The sequence below is a fragment of the Spermophilus citellus genome, assembly GCF_964194105.1.
Source record: "Spermophilus citellus genome assembly, chromosome: 14".
NCBI classification, from domain to species: domain Eukaryota; kingdom Metazoa; phylum Chordata; class Mammalia; order Rodentia; family Sciuridae; genus Spermophilus; species Spermophilus citellus.
The window spans coordinates 88,961,221-88,986,456 of record NC_138194.1 but is presented as its reverse complement, the minus strand read 5'-3'; the positions used below and the strand labels follow the sequence as shown (position 1 = coordinate 88,986,456).

Sequence of the window (25,236 nt, the reverse complement as noted above, 5' to 3'; positions counted from 1 at the left end):
AAAGTTGAGGATCCAACAAGAGAAATTATCTGTTGCTTTGGAGATAGCAGGGGACATGTGTCAAAGAATGCAGGTGATATCTAAGAACTAACAGCAGCCCCTAGCAGATAGATGAACAACAGATGAGAAGGGACCTGAGTCCTATGAGACCTAAGGAACTGAGTCCTGCCACATCCTGTGAGCTTGGAAGAGGACCCCAAGCTCTGAAGGACAATGCAACATGTCCAGATGCCTTGATGTTGTCCTGTGGGGTCCAGAGCAGAGAATAAGGCCACACCATGCCCAGACATAAGACCTTCTGAACGGTGAATAAAGGATGTTTTCTAGTCCACTAAACTCCTGATACTTTACTACATAACAATAGAAACTTAATAAATCTCAAATATTTTCACAAATAAGTGAATGAAAGCATATATGTTAACCCTTAAGCCTCCAAAATCCACCTCCAGCCCCCAGCCCACCCCATCCCCTGCCGGCCAACTGACTCCTTCTGTCTCCTCTCCCAGGTCACTTCTGCCCTTGCCTTCTAATGTCAGCGCTGAGTCAGAGGCTCCAATGGCCCATGGCAGGAGAGAAGAGTGACTTCTGGAACAAACCAGAAAGGAGGAGGAGGCTGGGGGTGCCCGGCAGGGTAGCAGTGTGGCTCATCACCATCATTGCCACCAGAAGGCATTTAAGTCACCTTTTTTTTTTTTTTTTCTAAGAGTGCTTCTGTGTGGTCCTCCACACCAACAGGTCCAGGTGAGACCCTTTCCCCTGGAAATGAATTCACAATTAACCTGCAATATTAAGTCCCAATGTTCTCAAAGTAGTTCTGAAAACAACCTCAACCTTTATGTGAACTCTGCTCTTTTTTTAAAAATTATTACAATCCTTATTACACATATAGAGCTCTATCTTTTGAAAAGAAAAATCTGCCACCCTCATGCAACTTGAGAAGTCCCTAGTAGAAATGAGGATTTGAAGGTGAAATACTGCCACCCATGGGAAGAGAAAAGCCTGCAAAGGAAACCAAACCTGGAGGCTCGGGGGCTGCTCCGGCCTCAGCAGCCCACCCAGAGCTCCGCCCACCCTCACATAGAGTTGGACCCTGGCTTTTCAACACCAGCAACAAGAATGTTGAGAAATAAAACTAAAAGAAGTTTAATGAGGCATCCGTGCCCTGGGGGTGTTCTGAATTTTCTGCAGAATGGTGTTGTTCAAAGGACAGAGCAAGAATGGCACGAAGATGAATTTCTATTTGACAATTCTGCTTGGGTTTAAGTAGATGCCTGCTTAGAAAATGAAGACTATTCATTGTTTTTCCTCATGTGGAAAACATACAAAAGCAAGAAAACATTCCAAAGGAGAGTTGATTTGATAAAGCTCTGTCCTTGTCTTGTACATGGAAAAAAAATGATATATTGGGAGATGTAGGCCTGACACTGGGCCTCTCAAGGGGTATTTAACTAACGCTCATTAGACTTTCATTTGGAGGCTTTGGATTGAGAAAATGAGCCAGTCAGCTGTGGACTTTATTCTAAAACAAAAATTTCTACAATGTTGAGATATGTTCCTGTTATCCCTAGTTTTTCTAGTATTTTGAACATGAGGGGGTGCTGTATTTTGTCTAATGCTTTTTCTGCATCTATTGAGATGATCATATGATTCCTATCTTTAAGTCTGTTGATATGATAAATTATATTTATTGATTTCCATATGGTGAACCAACCTGGCATCCCTGGGATGAACCCCACTTGATTGTGATGAACTATCTTTTTGATATGTTTTTGTATTTGATTTGCCAGAATTTTATTGAGAATTTTTGCATCTATGTTCTTTAGAGATGTTGGTCTGAAGTTTTCTTTGATGTGTTTTTGTCTGGTTTTGGAATCAGGGTGATATTGGCCTCATAGAATGTGTTTGGAAGCATTCCCTCTTTTTCTATTTCATGAAATAATTTGAGGAGTATTGGTATTAGTTCTTCTTTGAAGATCTTGTAGAACTCAGCTGTGTATAAATCTGGTCCTGGGCTTCTCTTGGTTGGTAGGCTTCTGATGGTGCCTTCTATTTCATTGCTTGAAATTGATCTGTTTAACTTGTGTATATCATCCTGATTCAGTTTGGGCAAGTCATATGGAAAACAGTTTGGAGATTCCTTGGAAAACTGGGAATGGAACCACTATTTGACCCAGCTATTCCACTCCTCGGTTTGTACCCAAAGAACTTGAAAACAGCATACTACAGGAACACAGCCACATCAATGTTTTCAGCAGCACAATTCATAATAGCTAAATTGTGGATCCAACCTAAATGCTCTTCAGTAGATGAATGGATAAAGAAACTGTGGTATATATATACAATGGAATATTACTCAGCATTAAAAGAGAATAAAATCATGGCATTTGCAGGTAAATGGAGTTGGAGAATATTGTGCTAAGTGAAGTAAGCCAATCCCCAAAAAAACAAAGACTGAATGTTTTCTTTGATATGAGGATGCTGATCCATAATGGGGGTGGTAGGGGAGAGCATGGGAGGAATGGAGGAGCTTTGGATAGGGCAAAGGGAAGGGTGGGGCAGGGGGGTAGGAAAGATGGTGGAATGATATGGACATCACTACCCAAAGTACAATAAAGACACTAATGGTGTGTCTCTACGAGAGACTTGAAAAATAGTGCTCCGAGTGTACTATGAATTGGAATGCATTCTGCTCTCATGTATTACAAATTAGAAATAAATAAATAAATAAACTTGTTTCTCATTGGTTAGCCTTCAAGAACCAGGCAAGTTTTTGATCTTCAGGATGTCTGAAGATGGTTTACTTCTTGGGGCTCATAGAGCACGCAGGGCAGTGATGAAATTGTCCACTGACGTTAAAAGTACACTTTCAGGGGATATTTAATATGTGAAAAAAAGTCTTAATTTTTCTAACTAAATCTTAACTTTAATTCTGTGAAGTGGAAAAAATATTCACATGGACTCTGGTTCCAAACTCTTCCAGGCATTGGTGTGTCTGTGGTCTATGCTTTTGTGAAGATGTGTTTGGGGAGTTAGTGGGTAAAGTGCTGCAAAGAAACAACCCTGCTGTTTATCTCTGAGCTGTAAGATTGGGGGGACATTGTCCTCCTCATTATTTTCTGCATTTTCCAACTTGTCTATATTGAATGTGAATTATTTCACAATCAGAAAAAAAAAACTTAAAAAACTTTCTAAAAATAAAATTTAGCCATGACTGGTAGCGATTTAAATATGTGTACATCTGTAATTTCTGCAACAGAAGTGTAGGTCAGCAGTTCCCAAACTTTTTGATCTCAGGAATCCTTTACAAGTTTGAAAAATTATCAAGGATCTCAAAGAGCTTTAGTTCGAGTGGATTATATCCATTGTGTCTGCTATATTAGAAATTAAAACTGAAGAAAATTAATTATTTAGTTATTTTAAAAAACTCATTAAATATTAACATATATTATGAAAAATAAGAATATTTCCCAAAGCAAAAATAACTTAATGAAAAGAACGGCATTGTTCTCAATCTTTGCAAATTTTTTCATGTTTGACCACTGGATTCTTCCCTACTTCTGCATTCCATCTGCTGTGATACATTATTTTGTTGATGTAAATGAAGAATAGCTAGCCTCACAATAAATGTGTCTGTGGAAAAAGTAGGTGACCGAGGGTATTTCTTCCCAGTAGGCCATCACAGGTCCCCTGCACATGGCATGTCCAGCACAGGCCAATGGGAGGGGTGGCCACTCACTGTGGCCCCAGATGGAGCACTGTCATCTTGAATGTTACCAGCTACCTCGCTAGAGGGAAAGGAGAGTTCTAGAGGATCCTGCACTGGCAATTCAATCTTTCGCCCAGAAATGACACCATTACTTCTACTCACCACTGAATGATGAACTGATTTTTCAGTTGGCCATTACACTTCTTTTTCTATGAACTGTCTATTCATACATTCGTCTACCTTTCCACAGTCTTTTCTTCTCGACAGGGGTTTTCCTACAGAAAGTGCAGCAGGCACGGAGACATATCCCTGAGTTGCCCTTCAAAAAGGGATGTGCTGTCCAACTGCAAAAAGGGTGACTCTCTGGCAGGCTCCTGCTGTCAGTTCCTTCAGGGCTGGCCTCAGTTTTCTAGCCTGGGCCACAGTCTTCTCAGGGCAGTCCCTAGCCAATGGCCAGGCAAGAAGAAAGAATATCCAAGAGAGACAAGAACAAGATGGCCACTCAAACCAAGTGGAAGACAGACAGACAAGGGTATGCCCACGTGCACACTGACTTGCCCACAATGTCCCACCCAGAATACCCACCACCACGGTGGTTGTCTCCTGAGAAAAAAGGAGGAAAGAAAGGCAGCCAATGAGGAGTCTGGCCATTCTGCCCACCGCCCCAGCCCCAGGAATCCTCCACCAGGCACACGCTCACTGGCCTGGCAGGTGCACATCGTGGACTGACAGCTCCCCACCAATCCCACTCCCAGGTATCATAAGGCTTCCTACACTCCCTCTCAGCTTCTGCCTCCTAGAAAACCCAACCCCCAACAGTTAAAATAAATAAATAAATGAAAAAACAGGCTTTGTTATACTTGGAAGATTACAATCTTCCAAGTATAACAAAGCCTGTTTATCTTCAGGTCTACTTTGTCTTGTATTAATATAGCATGTATTTGGTACCAATTTCTCTGTATATCTTTTCCATTACAATGGGGTTATGTCCCAAAAAACTCACCATAAATTAAAAATACTCTATGTTAAAAATGCACTGAATACACCTAACCTACTGAACGTGATCCTAGATTTAGAAAGCCAAAAAAAATTTCACCAGAAAACTTCTAGAACTCATGAATTCAGCAAAGTAGCAGGATATAAAATCAATACCCATTAATCAATTGAATTCCTATACACCAATGATGAGTCAGCTGAAAGAGAAATTAGGAAAACTATCCCATCACAATAGTCTCAAAAATAAAATAAAATACTTGGGAATCAATCTAACACAAGAGGTGAAAGACCTCTACAACAAAAACTACAGAATGCTAAAGAATATTACAGAATACTATCACTCCAAAAAGATGTTTTATGCCCCATTTACAGTCACCATTTCCCTATTCCAACCCCCAGGCAACCACCAATCTACTTTGTCTCCACAGACTTGTCCAGTGGCCTTTGACAAAGGCGATTCAATGAAGGAGAGCGCCTCTTTGAGAAATGATGCTGTATCAATTAGATGTCCCTATGCAAAAAAAATAAACCTCAATACGTACTTCACAGCATTTACAAAAATTAGTGTAAAATGATCTAAGACCTAAAGACTTTTAGAAGAAAACATGGGGGAAATCCATATGGCCTTGGGTATGGTGATGAGTAATATTTGTTCTTCAAAAGACACTAACTATATATATGACTATAGGACTATTAAGTGAATTTAAAGGCAATCCAGACTGGACGTAAATATTTGAAAAACACATACCTATTAAGGACTCTTATTCACAACATGTATTGAATTCCTAATAGTCAACAATTTAACAACCCAATTTTTTTTTTTTTTTTTTTTTTTTTTTTTTTTTTAGTAGTGGTGGTGGTACTGGGGATTAAGCCCAGGCTTTGATAATTCTAAGCAAGTGTTCTACCATTGAGCTACATGCCTACCTCATTTTGTTTTATTTTGAGATAGAATCTAAGTTGCCCCAACGGGTCTTAAACTTGGTGATCCTCCTGCCTCATTTTCCTGAGTAGCCAGGATTACAGATGTGTACCACTGCACCTGGAACAACACAATTTTAAAAATATAAGCAAACAATCCATATAAATTCATGAAAGAAGATACATGGATGGCAAATAAGTATAAAAAAGATACGCAACATCATTTCAACCACAATGAGATACTACTGCAACAGGAACACTCATTCACTACTAATGAAAGCCAAAATGATAGTTGCTTTGAGAATGGTTTGGCAGTTTTCTATACAGTTAAATATACACTTACCAAATGACTCAGCAATCCCACTCCTAGGTATTTATCTAAAAAAAGTCCCATCATGAATATCAAGTGATAAACCTTAATATATCTGTAGGTTGGAGTATGCAGCAACAGAGGATAAGCAACTGATTCATAAAAGAGATAAATTTAAAATGTATCTTGCTATACAAGAGGCTAAACATTCTGGAAAGGCAAAACTGTAGCATAGGAAAACAAGTAAGTAGTTGCCAGGGGTTGGGGGAGAGTTTGTGTACAAAGGGGACTTTCTAGGATGATGAATCTGTTCAGTAACTGTATAGAAATTGTATGGTACTGTACTTGGGTGTTAAGACACAACTCGGAAGTTGTCAAAGCCCATGAAGAATGAATTTTACCATATGAATAAATAAGATCAACTGTCGGGGGATCCCAAATGGAACACATAGTGTAACCAATGAATCTGTTTCTTGAATGTGGGACCTAAATGGAGGGAGTAGGGAATAAAAGGAACCAAACCAAGTTACTTGGGAAAATGGTGTCTGGGCCAGATACTATAAGGTTAATGAACCCTGCACTCCTGAAAAAAAAAAAAAAAATTAAATGGTATATTTGATCATCATCTTTCTCACAGAGGTACAATTTAAGTATTCTAAAGTATATAAATTGTAGCTAAAAGGAGCCAAGTTTTTTACTCTTGGACAAAGAAATAAGAGGTAAAGCTAGAATGAAACTTGAGGTACTAGATTATGGTCAGCATAATCTTGTGTTTAATTTAGATACTAATAAGTATATCTTGAACTTATAATTACAGAGATGTGTGCCAATATACTGGCTAGTGAATATATATTGTTATTTCCTAGTTAAACTCACTGAGAAGGCCTAGAAGCAATAACAGGGCAACAGCACTAAGTGCACCCATTACTCAGATCTTCCTTTCTAAATAAGTTTCCAATAAAAGGAACCAAAGATCTCCAAAGAAACAGCTAATTCTAGGGCTGGTACCAGAAGGAAGATGGTTAGGGAAAAAAAAAAAAAAACACCAGGGGGCAGGAAGAGTTATGTTTAAAAAATTTAGGAGCCAACCTCAAAGAGCTCCTGTGGTCAAAACTGAAACAATCTGCATAACAAATAGAATGACAATAGTACTGCATTTTAACCCAAGGACAAAAAAAAAAAAATAGCCATAAGCTCATACAAATTAAATGATCAAATTAATTTTAAAACAGAAGAAATATATTTTCTTTAAAGAAGTATTCTAGGGACTGGGACTGTGGCTCAGTGGCAGAGCACTTGCCTAGCATGTGTGAGGCCCTGGGTTCAATCCTCAGCACCACATAAGTAAAGATTATACACATCTTCACAGCAAGGTGATAAAATAAAGGCGTTGTGTCCAACTACAACTAAAAAATAAATATTTTTTAAAAGTATTCTAAATAATATATATAAATATTTCCCCTCTAGGAAGTGGAGCTAAATTTCCTTCATCTTCAGTGTGGGCTTGACTTAGTGACCATCTTCCAAAGAACAGAGTATGAAGGGGGGGAGGAATAGTTAACTTTCGGTGGTAAAAAGCTGGCAGTCACCATTTTAACCAATGAAGGAACATCACCAGTAACACATATTAACATAACTGCTCCCTTGACATGACATACAGAGATGATGGGCACATCACCTCTGGTAAAACATCAAGCTCGTCATGAGAAAACACACTGAGAAATCACACTGAGGAACAAGCCCAGGCAGCTCATCAGTACTCTTCCCAGGAACTGTCATGTTAGGAGAAAGGAGGTCCAACGAGGCATCCTGGCCTGGCCCTTGGAGCAGGAGACTGGCATTAGTGGAGAAACTGGTGGGAGCCAGTAAAGCCTGTAGCTTACTCAATGCCATGTTAACTTTTGAGTTTTGCCAATTGTGCTGTTGTTTACATAAGGTGTTAATGTTAGAGGAAGCTCAGGGAAGGGTACAAAAATCTACTGAAATTGGTACAAAATAAAAAGTTATTAAGATATAGGCAGCTTGGCTATATTTAAGAAAGGAACTTACATAAGATTATATACATCTTCACAGCAAGTTGATCAACACCACAGTTTATTTGTAAACATGTTATATATGTCAATAATCAAATTGACAACACTTTATACATTTCATTGTATAAGATTAACATAACAGAAAACAATCCACTGTACTATTACAGTTTTGGTACTTTAAAATCTTTTAATACAAACTGTTTCTGAAACACTAAACATAAAAAAAGGAACATGAATGGCAGAGAAAACAAACATAAAAGAAACCAGTAATTCCCCAGAAAACAAATGAAAAAAATCATCTGATACAGACTTTAAAAAGGAAAGAAGATAAGGAAATCAGACAATAGCATTTTTTAAGTGACATAAAGTTGCATTTCTTTAGACCCACTGGAGAGGTGAAACTGTTCCCCTAGTAAGTTCTATTCCCTTTTTGATAGTCCCTATTTTCGTTGTCGTTTCTAAAGAATGTTTGCCATGGTTCATGAGGCAGTAAAGGGCAGGGGAGAAAAGGAGGGGAGGTGGCATGAAGCCAAATGAAATTACTTTAAACATTTGCAAAAAAAAAAAAAAAAATAGGATACAAATTTTTCAAGAATCTTCTTTGGCAAATAACAAAGTCTATTTTATTTTAAGTTTACTTTTTTGTTGAACTGGATCAACATTTATAAGACTTAGGAGATGTATCTTTACATGAATCAATGTATAAATGAAACAAAGCTACATTCATACAGCTAAGCAGGAACATCAGCATTTCACATTTTGCTAACAGCTCTAAAAATGCAAATTCTCTCTCTGAAAGAGTATGAGAGGTCTTCAGCTGGGAATCAGATGATCACCGTCCTCACTGAACACAAGAAACCAGAGTGGACCCCGTATCCTCTCAAGTACTTTCCCTGAAGTTCATGATCATTATTAGGTTCTACTTCTCTCTCCATTCTCTCTCAAAGGAAGTACAGCAGCAAATCACTCCCATATTTTAAGCTTTCAACTCAGCAACAACTGGGTTCAATGTCAACAACTACAAACTTTCAATTCTTTATTAGTGTACATGTCATTACAGTTGGCTTAGATGGTTAACACGAAAATAAATAACTACAGTTAATTCAAACACATTAAAATGAGATTAAGGAGCCCTGATCAAAAGAAATACTTACAACTTTCAGTTGAAACTCTAAAAGTTACATACATACATACATACATACATACATAAGTAATAGCACTAGGAATGTACAATATCAATTACTGGAAAAATAAATGAGTGATTCACAGTCATAAGAAATTATTTTAATATTAGTATGTAGTTCTCCTTTTATAGACGCACAAAACACAGACATGGTTTCTATCTTCTAGAAGTCAAAGTAGAAAATTAAACATTATGGTATTTACCCCAAACACAGCAAGACTGTGCCACAGGTAACCTGGTCCAAAATATTTAATTCTATAGATAGGCCATGGTATTAAATGCATGGTTAACAATTTTAAGAAAGGCATATATTTCCAGAAGTATGTTAAATACACAAATATCAGTTCCATAAATAACAAAAATCATCAGCAAAAAGTTTGGTTTTAACATTCCAAAATTTTCTAATATTTTAAGTGTTTTAGATATATGTTATTTGACCAGTTAGTTTGGTTACAGTTTTAAACTAGCAAAACCATTATCCTATAAGAGGAGCCTAAGCTAAACTATAATACTGCACAAACTTCCCAAGGAAGGTAACTTGAAAAGTCTTTAAAAAGTGATTCCAATTATTCTAATTAACATTTGAGATGCTAAAACAATCAATGACTCAAGAAACACTTTGAAATTATTCAATTTTCCTTATCATTTCTTCCAAAACTACTAACAGAAATTTAAAAATCCAGATTGCTTAAGAATATGCCTTCACAATAGATTTATCATGAAGTGTTTTGATCCAAAGACATAGCCTTAAAGCTTCTTGTATGTAATTCTAATCTAAACTCACAATCCTCAGTTTGAAAACATCAAATTCAATTTCCAAAAATATTCATTGGTAAAGCTACAAAACAAAACAAACAAACAAAAAATCAGGTGAAAACATGCAGCAGTCTCAGCTATGAGTGGAAAATAAACTCCATTTTTCCATAAAGACTCTATGAAAATATAAAGTCCAAAGTGAGTGACAACAGAAGTCCACATATAAATACTGTTTAAAAATAGAATGTTTTCCAAAGCTTCTAATGAGATGTCAATGAAGAGTCATAGCCTAAGACCTTATGAATCAAGGTTAAGTTATACATAGCCGCTGTTTACATACCTTCAACAATATCCAATTGATACACATAATTTACAAACATCCACAGGAATTCTTAATGCCCCATCATATCACCTCTCAATACCAGATGTTTACTGTTTTACAGTTTCACTACTTTAAGTACCAAGAAGCTTTTCAGAGAAAGAGTTATATCTCTTCCCTTGATCCCCTAAAGTATCGGTAACAAAATATAAAATTAAACAAGATTTATGTCTGATAAACTAACATATAAAATTACCGTTGCAATATTCATAGTGACTGTTTATAAACTTAACAGTCATTATAAAGCCTATAAAGTATATAATTAGTATTATAAAAGAAATGCAGATTGTTTCAAGGTAAAAAATACAGTGCTGGCTGCTAAAAAGCACTTTGTTGCAATAAGATGTGCAATAATGAACAACATGTCAGAAAACATGAACATGTTCCCCCAATTTTAATATTAGTTAAGCAAGAATTGCACTGCAGCAGCAGGATGCTTTTTAGTAGCTGACACTATAAAGCTAACAGTAAGAAAAAAAAAAAAAAGGCTGGAAGTGTGAGAGCAACATATGGTGTAATCAAATTATTGCAAATGAAGATTAGCAATAAGAAGTGAGGAAGGTGACCGTCCACTCCATTCTGATAAGATGCCATCTTTAAATATTAAGTTCTTTGCAGGAAGTGGAACTCCCATATCCACATAGGATGACGGTGAAAGCAAACTTGAAAAATTGGGCTCTGTGTGAATATCCAGTGTTGAAGCACCTTCCTAAAAGATCAAGTAACAAGATTAATTCAGTTTTACCAAAACCACTTAACCAAATTAAAAGCACTTAATTATAACTAATGAGAAATAAGGATCTTGATTAGCTGAGAACTATTCATGGAATATAAACCACGACAGGAGATCAAAAGATCTATCATATTACAAGCTCAAAATAATCCATGGCAGGAATTAATCTATACAAAAATGAAAGTACAAGTCAGACTGCAATGAATGCTTTGAAATAAACAGAAATAACATGTTATGAGACTGGGATAAGAAGAGGTTAATTTTGGGAACACTGGACCTACCTCAAGGTATAACCTAGTAGGAGATCACCTCTAAAACTCATTACAGCACTAAGCACAATCCATGCACTCCCAGGTTTCTTAGAGTGATATATTCTCACCCACCTTCCCCCCAGACTCCAGGCTCAATCCTCCATCTATCTGACCTGTGTTCTCAGCTATCTCCCATGCATTCCACACGGACCATGTCTCTAACTGAACTCTCCACATGTCTCCCACCTCTTCTTTCCCAGTCTTCTTTACACATTTAGCTAATCAAGAAATATGGGAATTGTTCTTGATTGCTCCCTTCCTCCACATCCTCAAACTTTTTCTCAAATTAAATTCATCATTAAGTTTTGCCAGTCTATCTCCAGAATATATCCTAAATTAGTTTACTTTATTCATTCATCACATCCAAAGCCAGTGGTCTCTGGAGTCGAGTACAGTACTGAGAGAATTTCAGAATTTCTCCATCTATTTATTACATCCTTATAAAATTTCTCTTCTGTGTGTTCTTAAAATATACTTGGTTTATTGGTAAAACAGTATACACACATAATAAACAAACCCTTATTAGAGTTACATCTAAAATTGGTTTGGTTTGGTTTGGTTCAGTGAAAAGAATGTTCAGCTGTCAGCATCTCTTGAGAGATTACCATAGTCTCTGAACTGAACTTGCTTCTACCCTTGTGCCTTTCCAATGATAATTCTCATTTTACAACACTGAATCAGAAATAACGTCTCTCCCCTGAATAAAAGCCCTTAATCACTTCTCTTTGCACTTTGCATAAAATACAAATCCTTTAACACACTCTCCCTGCTCTCCTCTTCCACCTCACCTCTTGCCACTTGCCCTCCTTCATGAAGTGTCTGCCACCCTGACCTTCTTTTGTTCCTTGTGCACTGAGTACTTTCCTGATATGGGACCTCTCTGTCTCCTAGGCTCTGATTGGAATACTCTTTTCCGTCCTACAGATTTCATTTTACATATTACTTATCACCCTATAAAATAGGCCTACCTTTACCATCCATCATAGGCTGATTCCTTCAAAGTACTTACTGAATCTGTAATTACTTACATATTTCAATGTTTACTTGACTGTTGTCTCACACAACACTACATTCATCATTAGTCTTATATATCACTTTTGCCTACCACTGAAAAAGGCTCTGGCATAAGGTAAATTCAAGTATTGACTAAATGAATGAATGAAATAAAATTCCAAAAATATTGATTTCCTAAGCTAGATGAGATGTTATGAACAGAAATATTTTACTCTAAAAATTTGTCTGTAAATCAAGTTTAGAATGACCTTTCCTTCCTAAGGGAAGACTCAAGATGCACAGCACTGGCCTCCAATGCTGCAACAAACAGAGGCATTTCACCCTACCCAGCATCTGGCACAGTGTGCAGGCCCCAGCAGATGCTTAAAACACTGCTGCAGAACGTAGCACTGGTGAGGAGCAATGCAAGATTTAGTTTACAAAGACCTGGTCAATAAAATATGCAAGTCAATGAACTTAATGAATATAAGGCTCTTCGTTTAAAAAAGTAAAATTAGTGAATCAGTACTTATTTCATGTCTTGCTGCTGTGAAGACTCAAAAACAAATATAGAAGTCCTATGAATACTATAAAGTTTTCACAAATACCATTTGTTTGGCTGTTATTTTGGTTTTCATTTTGGTTCTGGGGACTGAACTCAAGAGTGGTTTATGACTAGACTACAACACCAGACCTTTCTAATGGGAAGAGGGTCTCACTAAATTTCCCAGGCTAGTCTCAAACTTGCAATCTTCCTGCCTCAGCCTCCTGGGTCACTGGGATTACAGGTGTGCACCACCACATCTGGCTATAGATAACATTTAGAAATTGCTTTTGTTACCTGGAATGAGTGAACAAAGTTAAGGACTTGTAGAGAGAGTTTCCTACTGGAATGCAAAAGATTTTGAAGGCTGAAAAACAAAGGGAAAGAAAAGTTCAAAACAAATATAATGGCAAACTAAATTTCACAAGATAATTCAGCAATTTAAATGCATTTATGTATATACATACATTCTAATTAATTATTAAAATTTTTTAAACACAATTTCAGTGATTTTCATCAATAATATTTTTGCCTATTAGGACAGTAATAGTGTAATCTTTATATAAAGATGCAGGCACTCTGAGGGACTTCCAACTCTGACACACACTTCAAATTTCCAAACATTAAAGGATGACCTGGGGAAAAGCCTGATAGATTTAACACATAGCAAGCTACCCACATGAAATATTCTTCAAATCTGTAAATTGGTGAAAATCTTAAAAATCTTACAATATTTCCACTTTTTATTCATGTATGTTATTTTCAGAAGACAGCTGTTGAAATTATCAGGTGAGCACTTTCAATTTTCTGATATAAGCTACATTAAGCCATCTAAATAAATTAATTGTTATCAAATTTTGTTTTCCTAAATAAAACAGGGAGATCTGTGGCTATCACCTTCCAAGTCATCCATTGTGACAATAGGTCTCGGTGATATTCTTTCCTGCTATCCCTTCCAGCACTGCCATCTAGCAACCACTCCCAAAGAATCAGAGTTTAATGAAATAAAACCTGTGTGGTCTCTTAGAAGGGGGAAAAAAAATACATGTTCACTTCAAAAAAATGGTAGAAAGCAAAAAATTTGGGGATAGTCGTCATAATTTCACCACAAAAGACAATCATTATTAATATAACTTGAGCATGTATGTGTTAAAAGAGCACAAGATAAATTTTCTAAAGACATCTATATATTTTAAATAAGTTCATATTCCACTATAAGTATGACCTTTTTACCACTCCCTCACCAAATCCAGGTAACTAAATATAGTTAACCAAAACATGACAGGTTTGCTTTTAACTAATTTGTGATATAATGAAACCTAATTTTGAAAAGTATAGCAAAATCGTTAAATTAGCAATCTTTATTCAATCAATAAATACATAGAGCAATTACTACATTCATGTAGAAGAACAGCTTCAAATCAAGTAGATGAAAGGATGACAGTGAATACATATCCTCACCTTTCTTTTCTACAGAGGCCATGTGTGGCAATTTTCTTACAAACTTTCCGGTTTAATTCAGAACTGAACAGTGGAATGCCAAAGCACAACTCAAGAGGAACCCACTCTGCTTCTGTTGTGGCACCTTAAAAAAGATACAAAACTTATCCTTAACACCACGAATACTGATATGTACTATATGAGCAACAGTAGCTCTTTAATCTGAGGTTCCTAGGTTTCTTCCACCCAGTGATCTGCACCAAGGGCTTGGCAAGGGAGGGGGACTCAAAGAGACTCAAGTAATATCTGAAACAGAAAAGTATGCCTTTTGAGTATGTAAATGTGTCTAGGGAGAAGGCACAACACTTTCATCAAATGTTCAAAGCAGTCTTTTGCCTCATAAAGATATCTGCATGAGAGAATGAATCAAAATATTTACAGCAAGAATAATGAAATTGAAGTCACTATTCTCAGGTCATAATTTTAATAGTACTTGAATTTAAAAATGTTTTTTAGAAGATTCATGTTTAAAAGTCCATTGTGGATAATAAAACAAATAGTATACAAGTGACTCAACAGAAAAATTAAGCCTCAGAAATTAGTTTAATAAAATTGCAAAGAATTTTTTTGACATACCAGAGTTTTGTTTCACTGCTGAATCTACAGTTGCTTCCTCAATGACCAGTTCAAATGATTCTGTACTGCCATTTACATCTGAGCCAGAAGCCAAATCAGGATCTCCTTATAATTAAAGGCCATATACAATATTAGGATTCTAGTAGTCAACAGAAGTTGTCAATAAGTCAGTCCTAACATAAAGAAGACTTCAGGCAAGGGCTGAGGATGTGGCTCAAGCGGTAATGCGCTCGCTTGGCATGCGTGGGGCACTGGGTTAGATCCTCGGCACTACATAAAATAAAGATGTTGTGTCCACCGAAAACTGAAAAATAAATATTAAAAAAAATTCTGTCTCAAAAAAAAAAAAAAAGAAGAAGAAGAAGAAGACTTCAGGCAATAGACATGGTGATGAGAAAGAATGAAGAATCACTAGTTTAAAGTCAGGGTTCTGAACCAAAAGAACACTGTAAAACATCAATGTCTGGAGCCAAGCATGGCCATCCCCAATGGGAGCAATGCTGTAGATACCAATGGATGTTAAACATCCTACCATATACAACCCCCACCACAAAGAATTATCCAGCTTAAAATGCAATCTATGCCAAGGTAAGAAACCCTGACCTAAAGAAACCAAAATTCAAAAAGCAGAACACAAGATTTTCACATAGGTCACTATTAAAGTCATTTTCGTACCTGTGGAGTTACCTGATTACATTAGTCATCTTCAAAATTCTTTTTAAGACTCCTGCATCTTTTAGCTTATAAGTTCCTCCTACATCTGACCTACTTCTCTATTCTTCTCCAACAAATCTTTTCTTTTGGCCAAAATAATGTACTACTGTTTTCTAATTCCCTCTGCCTGAAAGGCTGCCACTTCCCCCTCTCCCCACCCCCAAAAAATTCAAAGTTCAGTTCCAACTATCCCTACTCTAACAGACCTTCCCTGATGGCTCAAAATATACCTTGGGCTGAGATACACCTTCTCTGACTCCTGCCAGCCCTCTAAGCAGTCCCCCCATCAGTCTTTTAACTTCTCACTTACCACTTAAAATAAGATCTCCAGCTCTTAAACAGGTTATTTATTGCTTACATGTTTTGTGAAATGAATGACATAAAAAATGACAGCTCTGAAATGACTAAGCCCTCTTCTCTGGAAAATGCCCCTGCAATATTTGGCGATTAGTTGTTGAAAGCATGTCAACTCCTTTGGCAAAAGATAATAGACCAGAAGTAGATATCTAACTCAAGGGGAGACATCTGGATGGGTAGCAATCAATCACATTTTCTCAAAATTTCAAACTAAATTAAATAGATTCAACCATAAGAGACACTTGAATTGAAAGGTCTTATAGAGTGAATGGACTAGAGCTGGCACCATGGCAACCAAAGCCAGATACAAGCCAATATTATAAAAGCATAAAAACAACAGTAAGCAGGAGAAGGTTATTTGAAAATGGATTTTTAGATTAAAAAGAAAGAATATAGCATAATAAGCTGGTGTTAATATGCAAGATGGATTGGAGATATAAATAGGACAGGAAGGCTAAGCAGGAAATGGTGTAATACAGGTTTATGGTATCAAGAACCAGACTAGATTGGCAATTACAGAGAATTAAAAAAGAAGAGAGAGGGAAAGAAATAATTATAAGAGATACTTCTAAAATCCAAATCACAGAACTTGGAAACTAACTACGAAGTGAATTTTAAAAATGTTTTTACTAAATAACTTGAATTTCGAAACATCACCCACCGAGGCTAACTTAATTCAAAGCCTATAAACACAGATCTGACAGTAAGGGGCTAAAGCCCAACAGCCATCCTGTATTCCAACCTGAGAGCATCACTTCTTTAATTTTGCACCTTGGAGTTTTCTCCACGTAAACAACTGAAGTTTGTCCAAATGATGATCCAGAATATCATTAACCAATTCAACATTCACATAAAGGTCTGCTGCTTTTTATATATTAAGATTGTGTTAAAACCAGTTATCTTAATTCAAAGAACTCAATTCTTAGCTAACCTCTCTCATCAGAAGCATCACTGAGTTTTCTACTTGCAAGTTGGCTAGAAGAATTCAACATGGTGATATATCCACAGAAATGCTGCAAGTCCACTTTGTTCCTTAATATTTGTAATGCTTTATGAACACCCATATTGACACGAGTAAATTCTAAGAACAAAAAGATGATGTTGCATTAGTAAACAGTTCTATTACATAACACCAAACACTTAAAGATACTTTTCTTTCCTAAATAATTTTTGAAGTACTTTTATTCTTTAATCAATCAAGACTGAATCCAATTTTAAAAAATTCAATGTAAGAAAATAAAAACCCTTTTCATATTATTTACAATCTTCTAAAGACATTTACTATAGCAAAACAATTTACCTGCTAATAAGCAAGCAAAATAGGGAAATCTGGCAAATTTGCTAGTCTTCTCTTTTTAGTTCTATTATGCTTCAAATACTTATTTGGAGGGCTTTTATCAGGAAATATATTAAGTCATGGTTTTTAAAAATATGAATATTCTTTTTAAAATTTATACTAAAAATCATATTTGAAATCATATGTCTGATAAATTATTTAGATATTAGCTTGAGTTTTCATTAATATGTGAATGAATAAATGAGAAAGATGCTCTATATCCAAATGTAAAGATATTCTGCTTTAAATTCCCATTAATCAGTTCTTGAAATTTTAAATTTCCATTTATTTCTATTCATTTATATTTTAGTGGTGGGGTTTGAACCCAAGGCCTTGTACATGCTAAGCAAGCACTCTACCACTGAGCTATAGCTATAGATGCAGAGAAGTATTCATTTCTGAATAGAGACTATTTTGAGAAAGAAATCTCTATTCTCCAGATTTTATACACATTTATTCACAACAAGCAGAAGAAAGCATCTTAATTTCAAACATGGTAACATATAAAAAGGAAGGCAATATTAACACAATTCTCCTTCCTTTCCCCTACTTTGGAGAAGAGGGGAAAGTAAGTGGTGATTAACTTTGTAGAAGAACATTAAGTTCTTCTAGGAATATAAGTTCAATTATTTGAACTATTCACTATTCTCTAAAATCCATGCAATATGGCTCTAAAAATCTGAAAAACAGATTACAATGCAACAGTTTTATATGAAACAGGAAAGAGAAGTGCTATATAAGTGTAAGGTTTAATCATATAGAACTTTTCTTTTGAATACAGTTGATCCTCTGAATATGAGAGTTCTGCATCCACAAATTCAACAAGCCAAGATCAAAAATATTTGGGGAAAAATAAGCTGCAGCTGTATTGAACCGACTTTTTTGGTCATTATTCTTTAAAAAAAAAAACACTATAACAACTATTTACATAGCATCTACAATGCAGTAGATATTATAAATAATCTAGAATATGCTGGGAGATGTGTGTCAGTTATAAACATCTTCTATAAGGGACTTGAGGATCTGCAGACTTTGATATCCTCTGGGGGTGGGGGGGGTAGATTCTTGGAACCAATCTTTCATGGATACCAAAGGTTATCTGCATATCATTTCTTAATATTCAAAAGAGAAAAGTTATCTTCTATATTACAAAAGGAGAGATGAATTTGTTTTCACAGAAATTTTCTGAGCATCTTCCAATTATATCCAATTCTACAGATAATAAACAAAGCCTCCTCCTCTATTTCTCACTAGCTTGACTCAGCACAAACTCAGCATCCACTCAAATCCCTTCTAGTACCAAAAATGAAGTTTAATAGCAAAAACAAATGCTAAAATTAAAAGAAATATATGCATGTGCTCTGCATACCATAAAATTTATACAAATGTTTATTAGCATCCATTTTAAAACTATGTAAAATTTTTAAATGATTATAAATTAAAATACAAAAGCATTAAAACTCTAGCAGCACTCCATGAGTGTATATTGTTTGTACACACAGATGGATTTCCAATGACATTGAAAACTGCTTTGAATACTTTGAAGAGTCTCTGAAAAAGAATGTATCAAACACATGGTAAAAAATATAAACTTCTTAGGCACAAAATATTCCCCAATTCTGGCTTCTCCCTCAACCTTCAAACAACCTCTCAAGGAACCTCAAAAGCAAAACATACAGATAATCTTCCATCCAGGCAAATATCTACTTACTCTCTTCACTTCCAAGACAGACTAATATTCTTTCAAAGCTACTAAATGAGTCTTCATCTATGAGTTCCAAGGGAAAAAGCACATGACAAAAAAGCTACCTTTTCCAATATGCTTAAATAGCAGAATGGTGAAAATCTAGAACTTAAAAATGTTAAGAATTCACTTTCCATCATGTTTTCCATCAAACAGTTGACATGATTAATGATAAAGTCAAATGGAAACAATTCAAAGAGTACCTCCTTGCAGTTCTGTTTCATCAAATGGAAACGGTATATGGACAGTTTCTCCTATCCCATGCAAACCATGTCCCTAAACATAAAGAAACAAGAGTTGAAAGGTATACAAGAAACCTATGTTTCTAATCACTGATACACAACAATAAATAAGATTGTATCCTATGATGCTATTTTCCACATAAATACTCCATCAGAATGCTTTCAATGATTTTTTATTTTTCTACATCCAACAATGACAATCTTATGTATATGTGAACATATAGGGCGATGTTTCTCAAATTGAGCACATGAAAAAAACAGAGGCTAATTAACAGATAAATCGGGTAGGTGCAAATCAAATGAAGAATGAATGAGGTAAAGTGCACGAGCACAAGGTTAGCTGTTGTTCTGAAAGAAATGCAAGAATCCCCAGTAACATGGCATACCAGAGACAGGAACAAAAACCTCAAAAACCCACCCTGAAATGGCATATAGCCAAAGACACTTGATACAACAATATATCTACATATAATTAAGAACAAAACGGTCACCAACTGTTTAAATAAATTATGGCACATATTTTCATGCAGCTGTTAAAAAAAAGGAGGAAGCCCTTTATGAACTAAAAATGGGAAAATCTAATGGCAAATGGAAAAAGCAAGGAGAACATTGGTGTATAATTACTCACATTTACATAAAGAAGGACACAATAGAAACTAATAAATGTGATTATCTCATATGAATGATAGATGAGTGCAAAATGGGTAGACAGGATTGGAAGGGGCTTTCTTTGTACCCATTTTAGTAGCTATTTATTTATTTAGTGCCAGGTATTAAACCCAGGGGCAGTTAACCACTAAGTCATATCCCCAGCCCTTTTTATTTTTTATTTTAAGTCAGGGTCTCACTAAGTTGCGTAGGGCCTCAATAAATTGCTGAGACTGGCTTTGAACTTGTGATCCTCTTGCCTCGGCCTCCTGAGTAGCTGGGAATACAGGTGTGTACTATCATGCCTATCTAGTATTTTATTCTGAAGCTTGTGAACTATAAATTTAAAAATTATCTTAAAAAAAAATCTGTCCACCCATGCCACTCCAATGTTATAATTTAGTTTCATCCATCACATTCAATTACTATTCATATGAATTTTGTTATTTTGTTTTAAAGTTTTGCTTATATGCAATTCCTCAAACTCAGGAATCTCTGATATATCCAAGAGAAAGCACACTTATTTTAGCAGTATGAATAAATTTAACAGCTCTTTTGTATCCTATTGATAAAATATATAACTTAATCCTAAACTGGGTGATTGCAATTAAAACCATGATTTTAATTAAAAAAAACTTCATTTGTAATTTTTTAAAAATTCCAAAAAGGTGAAAATTTTCAGTAAAATATAATAAAGGAGGCATTCTTTTTTTTTTTTTTTTTTTTTTTTAGCAAAAGCACAATTCTTTAACTAATGCTTTAAAAACAGGTGTCATCTACTTATTTGGTTATATTTTTCTATCCATGTTTTTCCATGCCAAAGAATTAATTTAGTTTGACTTATTGAAAACTTACTGCCTATAGAATAGATCTGGGCAATCTCACCCCTTGTTTTACAGGTAAGGAAAACTAAGGCTCAAAAAAGTGAATGGCTCATCAAAAGTGACAGAAAAGAGTAATGGGTCACCACTGCCCCCTCACTCTACTTCTACTGTCATTATCACTGCAGTCACATCGGTGAGCTAAGCACCACGCTAAGCATTTAATCAATTATCCATCTCAGCCATTTCTTTCAACAATCTGATAAAGATATGGACTTTGTTATCCCCAGGCAGCAAGTAAAGACACTAAAGTTCAGGGAAGCTATGTAACTTGCTCACATGACTAATAAGTGGTAGAACCAAGATATGAATTCAGGCTGTCTGCCCTGATCACATCCAGCCAGTTTCATTATGTTCTCTCTCCCTAGCACCGCTACCAAATGTTTTCTCTGGCTAATTTCATCCTCTCAGATGTTTAACCACCACCTATGTGCAGACATGGACACTAGGACATCCTCCCCATCCAACCTTGTTTGAATTTCAGATTATCCCCAATTGCCCCTCTATCACCTGAACAGGCACTTTATATACACCATGCCCAAAAATAAAATCACAATTTCCATCAAAATATTAATTTGTAACATGTTTTAAATTCCAACAAACCAGCTCTTCCTCCAGTATTCTCTTGAGTGGTGGCATCAGCAGCACCCTTGTACCTTCACAAGCCTACCAACCGGGAACCATTCCACCTCTTCCCACAGCCTTCTCAGACATCTGCTTATTTCTATTTGTTTGTAGTAGTTCTTAAACCCATTATTTCTTTTCTTTTCTTACCATTTCCCTGACTTAACCCCTTAACTGCTACACACCACACCCTAATCTATCCTCTTGTTTCAGGTGTCTTCACCCTGTCCATCCATTCTCAGTATGGTTCCCAGGCTGAATCTTAAAATACACTTGGCGATGTTAATTCTTTGCTTCTTAAGTGCTGCCACAAATCTATAGGCTAAAACCTAAGCTTGACAGCAGGACATTCATGATATACTCCAGGGTTTGCCTGTTTCTCCAGACTCATTTCTGACCATGATCCTAAAATGCTCCAATCCACCTCTCAAAAGTACCAAACAACTTGCAGTCCCCAGAATATGTTATGCCACTTCATATCCCTATTCATTTATTCATCAAACATTAATTAAGCAACTACTAGGAGTCAGTGCTATGTTAGTTCTTAGGGAAACATCAATAAAGGGGGGGAATAGAAACCTCCCTGCTGAGAGATTTATTCATGCTGACCCCTCTGCCCAGCCTGGCTCTCTTAAATCCTCCTCTTATACTTACCTGTCTCTCGCTTCTCTAAGGAGCTTAGCCCCCAATTCCCAAGGCTGGATTAGGTACTTCCCTTTAAACAATGGAGATAATTCTATTCAGCACAAAGCATAAATTGAAACTTATCATTCAACTTTTCCCACCAGACTTAAATTGCTGAAGACGGAAAAGATGTCTCATTTGCATATCCATATTAAGTAGCACAGAATTTAGCACATTCCACTGCTAGTTGAACTAATTATTGAAATCTCAATTAGAGATTTCAGTTATGAAAAAGTACACTACATACTTCATATGCATACTCTCATTTCGTTCTCTCAACAACTCTATGAGCGTACATTTCCCATCTCATCACTGGCTGCTATTATTATTATTTGTTATTATATAGTACACACTGCCATCTCTTATTTTATAGAAAGGAAATAAAACATCAGGAGTATTACAAAAATGTCACATAGCCCAAGAAGTACATGAAAGGAGATTTGACATTATTAGTCATCAGGATATGACAAAACAAAATTGTAATGATACTCCACTTCACGCTCCCTATAGTGGCTATGACCAAACAGCCAGATAAGTATCAAGTGGTAGTAGGAATGCAAATTGGAACAGAGACTTCGGTCAGTCTGTTCTGGCAGGCAGTTCCTTAAATGGTTAAGCACAGAATTAACACATGACCCAGCAATTCCACTCCAAGGTATATACCCAAGAGAAACAAAACACACACGTCCACATAAAATGTGTACACAAATTAGTATAACGGCACTACTCACAACAGCCAAAAGATGGAAACCCAATTATCCATCAATGTGGTATATCCATACAATGAAATATTAATTTAGTCATAAAGAGGAACAAAGTACTGATACATTCTTTAACATGATGAATTTTAAAAACATTATGCTAAATCAAAGTCAGTGTCTTTCACACACAAAACAAATCTACAATTCTATGTACATGTACACTCAAGAGTAGGCAATCTGTAGAGACATTTGTGCTACTTAGGGGTAAGGGGGAAAAGAACATATGAGAATGATAACTAAATGGTACAGAGTTTACTTCTGAGATAATGGACATGTCCAAAACTGAATATATTAACAACTGCATATATCTGTAAATATACTGAAAACCACTGAATTGTATAATTCAAATTCATAAACTGTATAGTATATGAATTATATCTCCATAAAACTATTATTTAAAAAAGGATGCTGGCCACAGAGCTAGCAAAAGTGAGGTTAAAATTCAAACCCGACTCTAATTTCAAAGCATATCTCGTTTCTTCCATCCCCATAATGTCAAAGAACCAGGACTAAAACCCAGATCTGATTCCCTGTTTCAACTTTATAAATCTGAATTACTGATATCTGATTGAAACTCAGTAGAAAGCTAGGCAAATTATGATCTTTACAATAAAAATCCCAAATTAATTTTCTGAAATGATGTAAGTGTACCTGAATTAAAACCGCAGAATGTGTTAAAGCATCATTCAACATCGTGAGTACATTTGACGTAGGAACTACCCCAGGATCGTGACCCCAAGATGTTATGAGTAATCGATCATAACCCTATTGGAAAGAAATGAATAAAAGATAGAATGGCAGTTAAAAATAAGAAAAAAAAATTTAAAGTTATCTATAATACTGCTTACCAATTTCTACCCTTAAAATTTTTAAGAAAAACCCCACATACGCACCTGGAATATATCTGGGAGTTTTCGAAGTCTTGTACCTTTGGACAGTAAGAGAGATGGTGGTCCTTGCCCAGTGATAAAGTAAATGTACAGTTTAAACCAGACAGAACTGACTTCTGGGATAGCTGGTCCAATATGCTACAATCATAAAAGAGGTAAGCTCAAGTTGTAATACTTACATAAAGAAAACAAATTTCACAAGTGATCAAGTATAATAGTCTTATAAACAACAAATGCCTCATATAAATTTTAATTGCCATTGTCCTTATAAAAGTAAATGTTAAGTGTTTGACTAAAATAATTTTGCTTTATACTGTAATTAAGAAGGCACATCCTATCCCTGCAGTTAAGAGACCGGACTGTCTGAATCTGGGCTTCGCCCCTTCACCATATCTCCTCTCTTTGAAAATACAACTACTTCCTAGCTAAGTATATAATAGATGCAATTGATTTATTTTTAAAAAGTAAAAGACCAGAAGTAGTTTTCACATATGAGTTCTAGAGTTAACTAGAGTTCTAGCTTTCAAGTACCATCTCTGGTTAATTCAGCACCACAATCCCCTTTTAAAACATTTGATTTTTCTGATTAAATTTATCATACCCTTCAAAATGATCCTAATTTTCTTCTTGGAGCACCCCAGAACATTCTCTTGAAAATATTTTGCACATGAATAAATTTTAATCTAATGTGTCACAAGTCACTAGATGATGCACCAATTAAATATACAAATTAGACTTCATAAATTAAACATAATAGCATAAAATATACAAGTGCTTTCTAAGTCAGTTCTTTTAACATTTGGTATCTGCAAATTGAACATTAGGAAAATAAAATCATTTTCTTTTCTTTTTTAATAACATTTATTTATTTATTTATTTATTTATTTATTTATTTATTTATTTATTTTTATGTGGTGCTGAGGATCGAACCCAGGGCCTTGCACGTGTGAGGCGAGTGCTCTACCGCTGAGCTATAGCCCTAGCCCCATATTGAAATGATGGTACTACCAAGTGCATCTTCCAAGTGGGGCTTTACCTGAGGAGTACAGCTGCTGATTGGCCGGATTTCATTGGTGAGAGGAGCCATGGAAACAAGCAGTGTATAATTTTTGTTTAGAACTCTGCTGCAAGTGGCAGGGTCCAAACCAAGGAGGCTTTCACAGCGTAAGAGATCCAAGGGAAAACCTGAATTATGATTAAGCACACAGAGAATGAAACAACCATGTGAAACAGAAATACTGGAGATATATTATTGATAATTGCCTTTAAGCACCCCTGAGTTCAATTCTGGTACAAAAAATAAATAAATAAAGATTGAATACCTCTATTTTAAGAAGTACCAAATTTCCAAGGAGACCATTAAGACATTTTGAGATACAAAGTTTTTATTCTGTGGTCTAGAATGAAACCTGTT

At 35.7% G+C, this 25,236-nt stretch overlaps 1 protein-coding gene across 4 annotated transcripts in view; it reads right to left on the bottom strand.

The window, feature by feature from the left end:
* Positions 1-8,016: 8,016 nt before the first annotated feature.
* The window catches only part of FAM91A1 (family with sequence similarity 91 member A1), an 86,174-nt gene continuing 68,954 nt past the window's right edge, over positions 8,017-25,236 (bottom strand). For all 4 annotated transcript variants that reach the window (XM_081266483.1, XM_081266482.1, XM_081266481.1 and 1 more), the window contains 9 exons: positions 24,859-25,007; positions 23,826-23,960; positions 23,584-23,697; positions 19,296-19,368; positions 16,944-17,093; positions 14,942-15,046; positions 14,327-14,450; positions 13,163-13,232; positions 8,017-10,993 (listed from right to left, as the gene is read on the bottom strand). In XM_081266483.1, coding sequence (XP_081122609.1) covers positions 10,808-10,993; positions 13,163-13,232; positions 14,327-14,450; positions 14,942-15,046; positions 16,944-17,093; positions 19,296-19,368; positions 23,584-23,697; positions 23,826-23,960; positions 24,859-25,007 — 1,106 coding nt within the window. In that variant the 3' untranslated portion in view covers positions 8,017-10,807. The remainder of the gene's footprint in view (positions 10,994-13,162; positions 13,233-14,326; positions 14,451-14,941; positions 15,047-16,943; positions 17,094-19,295; positions 19,369-23,583; positions 23,698-23,825; positions 23,961-24,858; positions 25,008-25,236) is intronic.